The sequence below is a fragment of the Chiloscyllium punctatum genome, chromosome 1 (genome assembly GCF_047496795.1).
Source record: "Chiloscyllium punctatum isolate Juve2018m chromosome 1, sChiPun1.3, whole genome shotgun sequence".
Taxonomy (NCBI): Eukaryota; Metazoa; Chordata; class Chondrichthyes; order Orectolobiformes; family Hemiscylliidae; genus Chiloscyllium; species Chiloscyllium punctatum.
This window is the reverse complement of record NC_092739.1, coordinates 120,564,575-120,576,821: the sequence shown is the minus strand read 5'-3', so window position 1 is coordinate 120,576,821 and position 12,247 is coordinate 120,564,575. Positions and strand designations below refer to the sequence as shown.

General features: G+C 40.7%; 1 protein-coding gene across 4 annotated transcripts in view; it reads right to left on the bottom strand.

Moving 5' to 3' along the window:
* The window catches only part of dnai1.2 (dynein, axonemal, intermediate chain 1, paralog 2), a 286,217-nt gene that overhangs the window by 105,506 nt on the left and 168,464 nt on the right, over positions 1–12,247 (bottom strand). For all 4 annotated transcript variants that reach the window (XM_072573170.1, XM_072573160.1, XM_072573151.1 and 1 more), the window contains one exon: positions 7,494–7,593. In XM_072573170.1, coding sequence (XP_072429271.1) covers positions 7,494–7,593 — 100 coding nt within the window. The remainder of the gene's footprint in view (positions 1–7,493; positions 7,594–12,247) is intronic.

Genomic DNA, 12,247 nt, shown 5'->3' with positions numbered 1-12,247 from the left:
ATCCTGAAATTGGTCTTGTTTGCCCCCATTTTCCAACTATATTCAAGGTTGCAGTAAATCTTTGAAGATTTATGAATAACATTATAAACTATTTCTGTGCCACTCTCAAAGATTTTTGATCTGCAGCAATTTGTCAACAGCATGTCTATAAGTGCTCAGAAGTTTATCTCTTTGCTTTAAATGCCAGCTTGCAGATAGCAGACTGAAAGCAACGTGCCTCTAGATAGGTTAAGAGTTCTGGTTTCAGCTTTAAGACTTCTGGTTTAAACTTTGCAGGCTTCTTGAAGGCTAACAGTGCCTCCTTATTTGTTTCTATGACCTGTAGACTTGAAGTATTGTATGAACTTCAATATCACAACCACTCAGGAATATTGTACCACAGCCTCTACAGAAGGATGACCTTGAGCAAGTCTTCTGAAGCATGGTCTTAAGAAACCTCATAGCATCCTCCTTAAGTGAGGCAATCATGGGCAAATTCCAGGCCCCTTACATTGATGAGAAATATTCTGCTTCCAAAAATGCTCCTTCTTTTGGAATACCAGCAGCAGCCTTTCATAAAGGTACTATTTTGCCAGTTTGATCTTGTGAACAATACTCCATACCTAATATTTTGCCAAATATTGTTTCTAACATCCTTCTTGGAAAGACCATTAAAATTAATTTCACGATTGGACTCAACTGATTGTGCCAACCACTTGCTCACTGCAAAGCCTATTATGTGATTACAGTAGTCTTCAGCACTCTTTCCATGTCATTGCTTCACAAATACAGCCTGTTTCAGCTAATCTGGTGTCTTATAGAACAGCAATGATGACATCAATTTTGTGTGACTCTCAGTCAGTCCCTCCATCTTTCTGCACACTTGCTATGGAGTACATTTTTTTGAACATGTCAGAGCACATGGTCCTTGCATTTCAGATTACAAACTGAAAGTTTATCCTTTTGTTTGCTGGATAGCCAAGGCACTGTTTTAGGAGGTGCTGACTTGCATGCCTAGTACCTGTATACCCCTCCCCACAGGAAATCTATGTTTCGGTTTCAGAGACACCAAATACCTATTTGACTCCACTCTAGATTTTGTCCAGTTGTTGTTAATATTGGGATCACCAGACATGGCTCAGATCACCACAAATGTACATGTGATCTTCTCCTCCAAAAATGCTATTCCCTAGCCTCTCCCCCACCAATGAAATTCAATCTAGCCAGTAATTCCCTTAACTAGAGTCCCCATATCATTGAGTTAAGTTACTCCCCCTCAAGACTAAACCATATCACTAAGCTTGTTTTAGAACAAGGGTGCAACATTTGCAGTTCTTTCATCTCTTATGTAACTCCATCAGCAGGGCTAGAAGATTATGGTGTGGACCTCCACAATTTCCACCTTTACTTCCCTCAGTCCCCTTGGATGCATCCTATCTGGTCCTTGTGACATATGAACTTTAACCACAGACAGCCTTTAATATCTCCTCGTTGTTCACTACTCGTACATTCAGTTTCTTAACTATTTTCTTTCATAGTGACATCGTAAGTATCCTCATTTGCTTCAAAGATAGGACTGAGTAGAAACCAAAAATGGGTCGCCCTTCTCTTCATACATTTTTTACAATCCACTTGTTTATAGAAGACTATTTTGGGATCATTTCTTATTTTAGATGTGAACATTATTTAATTCTCTTTGCTTTTATTTTCTGTTACATTCCCTCTGAATTTTCTACATTCTCATTTCTATTATCAACATGACCTCTGACGGACGCACCCTTCTTCTACTTCACCTTAATCCTTATCTCTTATCATCCAGGCAGATTTAGTTTTGAATCTCTACCTTTCTCTCTCACGGGACTGTATTTCAACGATTCCCTCTTTAAGGAAAGTTAATTATTCTGTTAGTTTTGCCCGTTACAGTTCTGTCAGAGGTTTACAGCACAGAAAAAGGCCCTTTTGCCCACTAAGTTTGTGCTGGTTAAAAACAAGCACCTAACTCTTCTAATCCCATTTTCCATCTCTTGGCCTGTGGCTTTGTATGCTTTAGCATTTACAAGTGCACATCCAAATACTTAACTGTTATGAAGATTTACGATCCTTGCAGACAATGAATTCGAGATTCCAACTAGGCAAATTCATTTTTCCTCCTTTCCCCTCAAAACCTCCTTCCCCGTTATGTTAAATCTATGTCCCCTAAACATTGACCTCTTCACTAAGGGGAAAAAAATTCTTCCTGTCCCCCACAATTTTCTACAACTCCATCTTTTCACCTCTCAATTTCCTCTGCTCCAAGGAAAACAATCCAAGTTTATCCAGTCCCTCTCTCAAAACTAAAACTGTCCACCCCAGATAACATCCTCATAAATCTTCTCTGCCATCTCTCAAGTGCAATCATGTCTCTCCTATAATATGGATTCCAGAACTGCATGCAATTCTCTAACTGTGTCCTAACCATCATTTTATACATGTTCAGCATAAGCTCTCTTCTATTCAACTCCATGTCTCAGCTAATAAAGGCGAATACCCCATATGCTTTAAAAATAGGGAGATTATTCTGCAGCTGATTGATTGCTGGTGAGGCCACACCTGGGGTATTATGTACAGTTTTGGTCTCCTTACCTGAGAAAGTATTGGAGCAGGGGAGCAAAGGAGGTTGACTAGGTTGATTTTGGAGTTGAGAGGGTTGGCTTGTGAGGACAGACTGAGTAGACTGGAATTATACTCATTGGAATATAGAAGAATGAGGGGAGATCTTATTAAAACATATAAAATTATTAAGGGAATAGATAAAATAGAAGCAGGGATGTTGTTTCACTGGTAGGTGAAACTAGAACTGGGGAGCACAGGCATAAGGGGAACAGATTTAGTACTGTGTTGAGGAGGAATATCTTCACTCAATAGGTTGTGAATGCGGAATTCCCTGCCCACGTTGAGGCCACCTCATTTTCAAGCCAAAGATAAATAGGTATTTGAACAGTAAATGAATTAAGTGTTATGGTAAGAGGGTGGGTAAATGGAGCTGAGTTCACAAAAGATCAGCCATGATCTTATTAAATGGCAGAGCAGGCTAGAGGGACCAGATGGCCTGCTCCTATTTCTTATGTTCTTGTGTTCTTAACCACTTTATCTGCCTGTCCTTGCTACCTTACTCTACCGGTGGACAGGCACACTAACATCCTTCTGATTCTCAATACTTTCCAGGGCCTTGCCATCCATCATATATTCCCTTCCTTGTTTGTCCTTCTCAAGTGCAGCACCTCACACTTATCTGGATTGACTTCTATTTGCCACCGATCAGCCCATCTGACTGGCCTGTCTATATCTTCCTGTAACCTAAGGCTATCCTCCTCACTATATACTATCCAATTATCATATCATCTGCAAACTTACAAATCAACCCTCCTATACTCAAGTCTAAGTTATATGAACCAAAACCAACAAGGGCCCAAACACTTATCTCTGTGAACATAGGCTTCAGTCACAAAAATACCCTTTGACCATCACCATCACTGACTGCTTCCTGCCACTCAGCCAATTCAGGATCCAAATTTCCAAATTTCCTTGGATCCCATTGGCTCTTACCTTACCTTACCTAAGATCTAGTTACCTCTTCAAAAAATTCAATCAGGTTGGTCAGACATGACCTCCCCTTAACAAAAACGTGCTAATTATTCTTGATTAATTTTCCATCAAGAATGTCTCATCCCAATAAAATTGAGTCTACTGCAATTAATTAGTTTTTGCTCAAGATTTCTCCTGACCATTTTCAATAAATAACTGTTATTTAAAAAACTGATCAGCTTCTACTAAATTATTCTGTACTATCAGTTAATCCATTTGAATTATCACAGTTGCCAGAACCAGATCCACCAATGCCTTTCTCATTGGATTGGAAAGATGCTAATCAATAAAATTCTCCTGAATGAAGCACCACATCACAGAAATGTTTTGAAGAAGAAAGAGGCCATTTGGCCAATTGGAGTGAATCATCAAAGGTGAGGGAAAGGTAGGGGGAGGGGGAGAGGGCTAAATCAAAATAGAGCCTCAGTCCTCAGATATTTTTCATCAATCTGCTCAGATGTGTCATGACACACCTCTGGAGCAGGTGGGTCTGAAACCAGGCTTTCTAACGCAGAGGTAGAGACCACTGCATCACAAGAGTTCTCCTACTCGGTCTTAATATTTTTTGATCGACCTGTCCGCAACTGTCATTCAACACCTCCTAAGCAGGTTTGACTTGAATCCAGGACTTCTGGCTCAAAGATAGGGTCACTATCACCAGGGTCAATATCATTATTCCGGAAACATCGATTTTCCTGCTCCTCAGTTGCTGCCTGACTGCTGTGCTTTTCCAGCACAACTCTAATCTTGACCCTGATCTCCAGCATTTGCAGTACCCACTTCTCACTATCACTGTGGTACAGTGCTACATAGCTCTCTGATACTCAGTTCAAATTCTTTCTTTACATCTAGAAAGGCATCAAGGGTATTGGTGGACACTGTGTACTCCCTCTCCAGGCATGAACGTAGCCACAGAACCTACTCAGTCTAAAACTCCTTTTGCACACCAGTCCCTCTCCTCATTCTTTTTTAAACTTTGTTTTAGTCCAAGAACTGAGGAGATTCTGAATCACCTGGTAATCATACAGCCACAGAGATATACAGCATGGAAACAGTCCTTCGGTTCAACTTGTCCATGCCAACCAGATATTCAATATAAGTCTTGTCCCATTTGTCAGCATTTGGCTCATATCCCTCTTAACCATTCCTATTCATATACCCATTCAGATGCTTTTTAAACGTTGTATTTGTCCCAGCCTCCACCAGTTCCTCTGGCAGCTCATTCCATACATGCACCATCCTCTGCATGAAAAAGTTGCCCCTTAGGTCCCTTTTAAATCTTTCCCTCTCACCTTAAACCCATGCCCTCTCATTTTGGACTCAACCACCCTGGGGAAAAGATCTTGTCTACTCACCCTGTCCATGCCCCTCATGATTTTATAAATCTCTATAAGGTCACCATTCAGGCTCCGACAATCCACGGAAAATAGTCGCAGCCTATTCAGCTTCTCCCTAGAGCTCAAACCCTCCAACCCTGGCAACATCCTCGTAAACCTTTTCTGAATCCTTTCAAATTTCACAACATCCTTCCTGTAGCAGGGAGACCAGAATTGCATGCAATACTCCAAAAGTGGCCAAACTAATGTCCTGTAAATCTGCAACATAGCCTCCCATCTCTTATACTTAATGCACTTGAGGATCTAAAATCTGGATTTAGCCTGTTGTCAGGAGCAACAAATCTATGCAAGCTTTTATTAACCACAAAATGGCTTTTCAATATAAAGTAACATAACAAAATGGCTTCAGGTTAATATTGTGCTAAAATAGTTGGAAGCTGCATTTCTGCTTTGCTGAGCTAACTGAATTAAAATATAAAGCAGACAATGAAGTCTTCATAATATGAATCATAAGACATTAACTGACTATTCTGACTAACCTTGAACCACAAGTATGAGACGATAATGCGCGTAAAACAATACTGTTTCCCAAGAAATATCATTGGATTAACCTGCTGTCCATAATGTCACCTTATTACATTTCATTGGCTTTCCTTTGTAATTAAGGCTGTACTGTCTCTTAAGAAACATATAAAATTGCTTATTGTTCAAATTCAATTGCACAATTTCTCCAAGGAACACAATAGCTTTTAACCTCTGTGTTGCTGGACAAGTCTGCGCCCGGCCGATATGATTAAACTATGAAACCTTGCTGAAGCAGACCATACTACTAATAATTCTTTTTCCTGGTCTAATCCTACATCTATTATTTATGTCTCAGTATTCTTGTTAGAAAAAATATCCAAATTCTGGTAGTTAAGGGAAGAGAAAACAGTGAAAGTGAAAATTATAGTTCTTCAAATCACATAAAACTAGCATCTTATGTCATTTAAGTGTAGCTATCTATAAGACTGCATCAAAATGTTGTTCTATTATCCTTGACATGTTTGTGAAAGAAGTAATTTTGTGTTAGTTTGAACTGCATTTCGTCAAAGCAGATGAGGTTTTAGGCTTGATCCCCACCCAACTTTAACCAGAACTTGAGAGACTGATGATATTTTGTTTTATATATTACATGATCCAATCATTCCTGCCACCCACATATGTGGGCAGTGAAAGACCTGCTGAAGAGCATTTACTGCTGGCAGTTGATGAAACATATAAAGGATTTCTTGCCTCTTAACTTATTTTCATCTCTTTTGTATCATATATCACAAAACAGCATGTAGAATAACATCCCATTGTGTTTAGAATTTCAACCAAATTGTAACACATTACAATGAATCACTGGAATTTTTCTAGCGTTCACTATTTTAATTACCATTTTAAATAAATGGGAGACAAACATTTGAAAACCCTTTAAGTTGCTGAAAACTTTTTTGCAGTGTTTTTTAGCCTGATATCAGCCTTTTAGGGAGGTGTTGATAAATCATGTTGTTCCTTTTTCCCAAGTCTCTGATCTCTCCACAATGGGTGAGGGTGATGAACAGATAGTAAGTGAGGATCTTGGGTTGCAGGAAGTGAAATACTATCCAGATGCCTTTTAAATATGTTGCCTGAAAGTTGATTCCAGACGATCATGGCAGGGGACAGAACCACCAGACCACCTGCCCATTTAGTTTGGTGTTGTACCCTCACGTTAACATGTAGTTGGCTAAGAAGAATGCCATCTTTTGAAAAAGAAACACTGGCCAGCATTTATCCCTAACTCCACATTGAGTATCAAAAGAACAAGATTTTATCTGAATAGTTTCCAGTCAACTTCAGTCAAAGTTATAAATCTGCCCACCTTTTTCTTAAATCAGAACTCTTTTTCCCTCTGAACTTCTCTCTTTCCCTAGATGTTGTAACATTGATGTTACACCAATTCAGGAATATCCAGACATTGATCAAGAAGCTTCAGTGTACATCATGCCAATAATTACCTTTGATACTGAAATTACAGAATTAAATATTTCTGTTCTCCAGCACTGTTTACCCAGTTATCAGACTGGAATAACAACCTGCTTGTATCTTTAAGACAGTAACTGTACAAAATTTGAATAATTAATTGATCCTGACATGGAAAACGATCTTTCATAATCTAAATAAATGCAAATATCTTTTTCATTACACAGTGTGGTAGAAACATTCAGAAGATCTGGCAGCATATGTAGAGAGAAAAGCATGGTTAATATTTTGAGTCCAGTGACCCTTTAGCAGAGTGTTCTGATGAAGTGTCACTGGACTCGAAACATTAGATTAGATTACTTACAGTGTGGAAACAGGCCCTTCGGCCCAACAAGCCCACACCGACCCTCCGAAGCGCACCCACCCAGACTCATTCCCCTACATTTAACTCTGCTTCTCTCTCAACATATGCTGCTAGAACTGCTGAGTTTCTCCAGCATTTTCTGTTTGTTTTAGATTTCCAATATCCACAGTTCTTTGTTTTTATTATTACTATGTAATTACCTTTCCATTTGTTGTAACGGCAGCAAACACAGTTGAAGAGTACGGTGACCAAGTAACATCGCCAACTGGTGCATTAAGATCAAACGTGAACATTGGGTTCCTGAAGGAAAATACACATCAACCATGATTAAAATAATGTGACTTTATATTAAACCAGTAGTATATTTCTTGGGTTGGTTGGGTTCTTGTAGTAGTCATTCATAGCACTCTTTCTCAGCAGTATCTTTCACTAAGTATTAAAACTTCATTTCTTCTTTTATATTCAGACAGATTTTGTGAAATATTATGTAAATACATTTTTGTAAATGGGGTTATTCTTTGGTTGATAGCTTTCTTATACAAAATGATAGTAAATTAGGCAGGAGGTTAAAAAGTAGATCCTTGAGTGTAGTAGTATCTGGATTACTTCACGAGCTAGTGAGAGTAAGAATAGGAGGATAGAGAATAAAGAACAAGGAAAATTACAGCACAGGAACAGGCCCTTTGGCCCTCCAAGCCCACATCAATCCAGATCCTCTATCTAAACTTTCTGCCTGTTTTTAAAGGATCTGTATCCCTTTGCTCCCTGCCCATGTATGTGTCTTAAATGACATTATCGTTCTCAACCCTATCACCTCCACTGGCAATGCGTTCCAGGCACCCACCACCCTCTGTGTGAAGAGCTTTCTGTGCATATCTCCCCTAAGCATTTCCCCTCTCACTTTGAACTTGTGACCCCTAGTAACTGAGTCCTTCACTCTGGGAAAAAAGTTTCTTGCAGTCCACCCTGTCTACACCTCTCAAGATTTTGTAGGCCTCAATCAGGTCCCCTCTCAACCTCCGTCTTTCCAATGAAAATAATCCTAATCTACTCAACCTCTCCTCATAGCTAGCAACCTCCATGCCAGGCAACATCCTGGTGAACCTCCTCTGCACCCTCTCCAAAGCATCATTTTTTTGGTAATGTGGTGATCAGAATTGCACACAGTATTCCAAATGTGGCTGAACCAAAGTCTTATAGAACTGTAACATAACGCCTTATGCCTTCTTGACCACTCTACTGATCTGCATTGCCACCTTCAGGGAACAATGGATCAGAACACCCAGTACATCAATTTTCTTCAGGACTTTTCCATTTACTGTATTGTTCGCTCTTGAATTATATCTTCCAAAATGCATCACCTCGCATTTGTCTGGATTGAACTCCATCTGCCATTTTTCTGCCCACTCTCAATCTATCTATATTCTGCTGTATTCTCTGACAGTCCCCTTCACTATCTGCTACCCCATCAATCTTACTGTCATCTGCAAGCTTGCTAATGAGGCAACCTACACCTTCCTCCAAATTATTTATGTATATCACAAACAACAAATGCCCCAGCATGGATCCCTGTGGAACACCACTACTCACAGGTCTCCATTTTGAGAAGCTCCCTTCCACTACTACTCTCTGTCTTTTGTTGCCCAACCAGTTCATCCACCTATCCATCTAGCTAGAACCCCCTGGACCCCATGCAACTTCACCTTCTCCATCAGCCTACCATGGGGAACCTTGCCAAATGCCTGACTAAATTTCATATATATGACATCTACATCCCTTCCCTCATCAACCAACTTTGTCACCTCTTCAAAGAATTCTATTAAGTTGGTAAGACATGACCTTCCCAGCACAAAACCATGCTTCCTATCACTGATGAGCCCATTTTCTTCCAAATGGGTAGACATCCTATCCCTTATTATCTTTTCCAGCAGCTTCCCTACCACTGACATCAGGCTCATAGGTCTGTAATTATCTGGATTATCCCTACTACCTTTCTTAAATAAGGGGACATTAGCAATTCTCCAGTCCTCTGGGATGTCCCCATTGTTCAAGGATGCTGATAAGATATCTGTTAAAGCCACAGTCATTTCCTCTCATGCTTCCCTCAATAACCTGCGATAGATCCCATCCAGACCTGGTGACTTGGCCACCTTAATGCCTTTTAGAATACCCAACACTTTCTCCCTCCTTTTGCCAACTTGACCTAGAAGATGAATGCATGGCTGAGCAGCTGGGGCAGGGGAAAATAATTCATATTTTGGTTCATTAGAATCTCTTCTAGGGTAGAACTGACTTGTATAAGAAGGATGGATTACACCTGTATTGGAATGAGACTAATATACTAGAAAGGAGATTTGCTAGAGCTAGTAAGGGTGTGTGTGTGTGTGTGTGTGTGTGTGTGTGTGTGTGTGTGTGTGTGTGTGTGTGTGTGTGTGTGTGTGTGTGTGTGAGATGGGGTGGGACCCAGGGAGATAATGAGAAAGGGGATCAGTCTCAGACTGGTGCAGTTAGGAAAAGAAGCAAGTCAAACAGTCAGGGCAGACAGAAACAAAGCAGGGAAAGAGGTAGGCCTGACAAATTACACTGCATTTATTTCAACCTCACAGGTAAGGCACATCAACTGAGGGCATAGTTGTAAATGTGGGACTGGGATATAATAGTGATTACAGAGATATAACTCTGGACTGGCAGCTTAATGTTCCAGGGTATAGATGCTATAGGAAGGATAGAATGGGGGTCAAGAGAGGAGGGTATTTGGCATTTTTGATTAAGAATAACATTACAGCTGTACTTAGAGAGGATATTCCTGGGAGTACGTCCAGGGAAGGTATTTGGGTGGAACTGAGAAACAAGAAAGGGATATTACCTTATTGGGATTGCACATAGACCCCCACAATAGGCAGTGGCAAATTGAGAAACAAATCTTTAGGGAGATCTCAGTTAACTGTAAGAATAATAGAGTGGTAATGGCAGTGGATTTTAACTTTCCATAGACTGGAACTGCCAGAGTGTTAAGGGCTTGGATGGAGAAGAATCTGGTAAGTGTGTACAAGAACATTTTCTGATTCAGTGTGTGGACGGATCTACCAGAGGAGGGGAAAAACTTGACCTATTAGAGTCATAGAGATGTACAGCATGGAAACAGATGCTTCGGTCCAACCCGTCCATGCCGACCAGATATCCCAACTCAATCTAGTCCCACCTACCAGCACCCAGCACGTATCCCTCCAAACCCTTCCTATTCATATACCCATCCAAACGCCTCTTAAATGTTGCAATTGTACCAGCCTCCACCACTTCCTCTGGCAGCTCATTCCATACATGTACCACTCTCTGTGTGAAAAAGTTGCCCCATAAGCCTCTTTTATATCTTTCCCCTCTCATCCTAAACCTATGCCCTCTAGTTCTGGACTCCCTGATTCCAGGGAAAAGAATTTGTCTATTTACCCTCTCCATGCCCCTCATAATCTTGTAAACCTCTATAAGGTCACCCCTCAGCCTCCCATGTTCCAGGGAAAACAGCTCCAGCCTGTTCAGCCTCTCCCTATAGCTCAAATCCTCCAACCCTGGCAACACCCTTGTAAATCTTTTCTGAACCCTTTCAAGTTTCACAACATCTTTCCGATAGGAAGGAGACCAGAATTGCACGCAATATTCCAACAGTGACCTAACCAATGTCCTGTATAGCCGCAACATGACCTCCCCAGCTCCTGTCCTCAATACTCTGACCAATAAAAGAAAGCAGACCAAACGCCTTCTTCACTATCCTATCTACTTGCAACTCCACTTTCAAGGAGCTATGAACTTGCACTCCAAGGTGGAAATAAGGCAGGGCAGGTGGCTGAGGTGTCAGTGGGGGAGCACTTTGGGGCAAGGGAGCATAATTCTGCTAGTTCTAAAATATTGACGGAAAAGAATAGACTGGATCTAAAAGTTAAAGTTCTAAATTGGAGGAAGGCAAGAACTTTCAAAAGTTCATTGGGGGCGATATTCACAGGAAAAGAGACAGCTGGAAAAATGGGAAGCCTTCAAACAGGAAATAACCAGCGTCCAGAGACAGTATGCTCCTGTTAGGGTGAAGGACAAGACTGGTAGGTGTAGGGAATGGTGGTTTTGGTCAAGAAAAAGGAAGCATATACCAGGTATAGACATCAGAGATTGAGTAAATCCCTGGAAGAGTATAAAGGCAATAGAAGTATACACAAGAAGGAAGTCAGGAGGGCAAAAAGGTGTCATGAGATAACTTGGATAAATAGGGTTAAGAAGAATTCAAAGGGATTCTAAAAATACATTAAGGACAAAAGACTAACCGTGAAGATAATACGGCCCCTTAATGATCAGCAAGACTGCCTATGTGTGGAACCAGAGGAGATGGGGGAGATACTAAATGAGTATTTTGCACTGTGGAGAAGGATATGGAAGATATGGAATGTAGGGAAATAAATAGAGACATCTTGAAAAATGTCCATATTACAGAGGAGAGGTGCTGGATGTCTTAAAATGCATAAAAGTGGATAAATCCCTGGGACCTGATCAGGTGTACACTAGAACTCTGCAGGAAGCTAGAGAAGTGATTGCTGGGCCCCTTGCTGAGATATTTGTATCATTGACAGCTGCAGGTGAGGTGCCAGAAGAATGGAGATTTTGCTAACGTGGCACCATTATTTAAGAAAGGTGGTAAGGACAAGCCAGGGAACTATACACCGGTGAGCCTGACATCAGTGGTGGACAAGTTGTTGGTGAGGTTCCTAGGGACAGGATTTACATGTATTTGGAAAGGCAAGGTCTAATTAGGGATAGTCAACATGATGTAATGCATGGGAAATCATGTTTCACTAACTTGATTGAGTTTTTTGAAGAAGTAACAAAGAGGATTGATGAGGGCAGAGTGGCAAATGTGATCTATATGGACTTCAGTATGGCGTACAACAAGGGTCCTCATGGTAGAGTACTT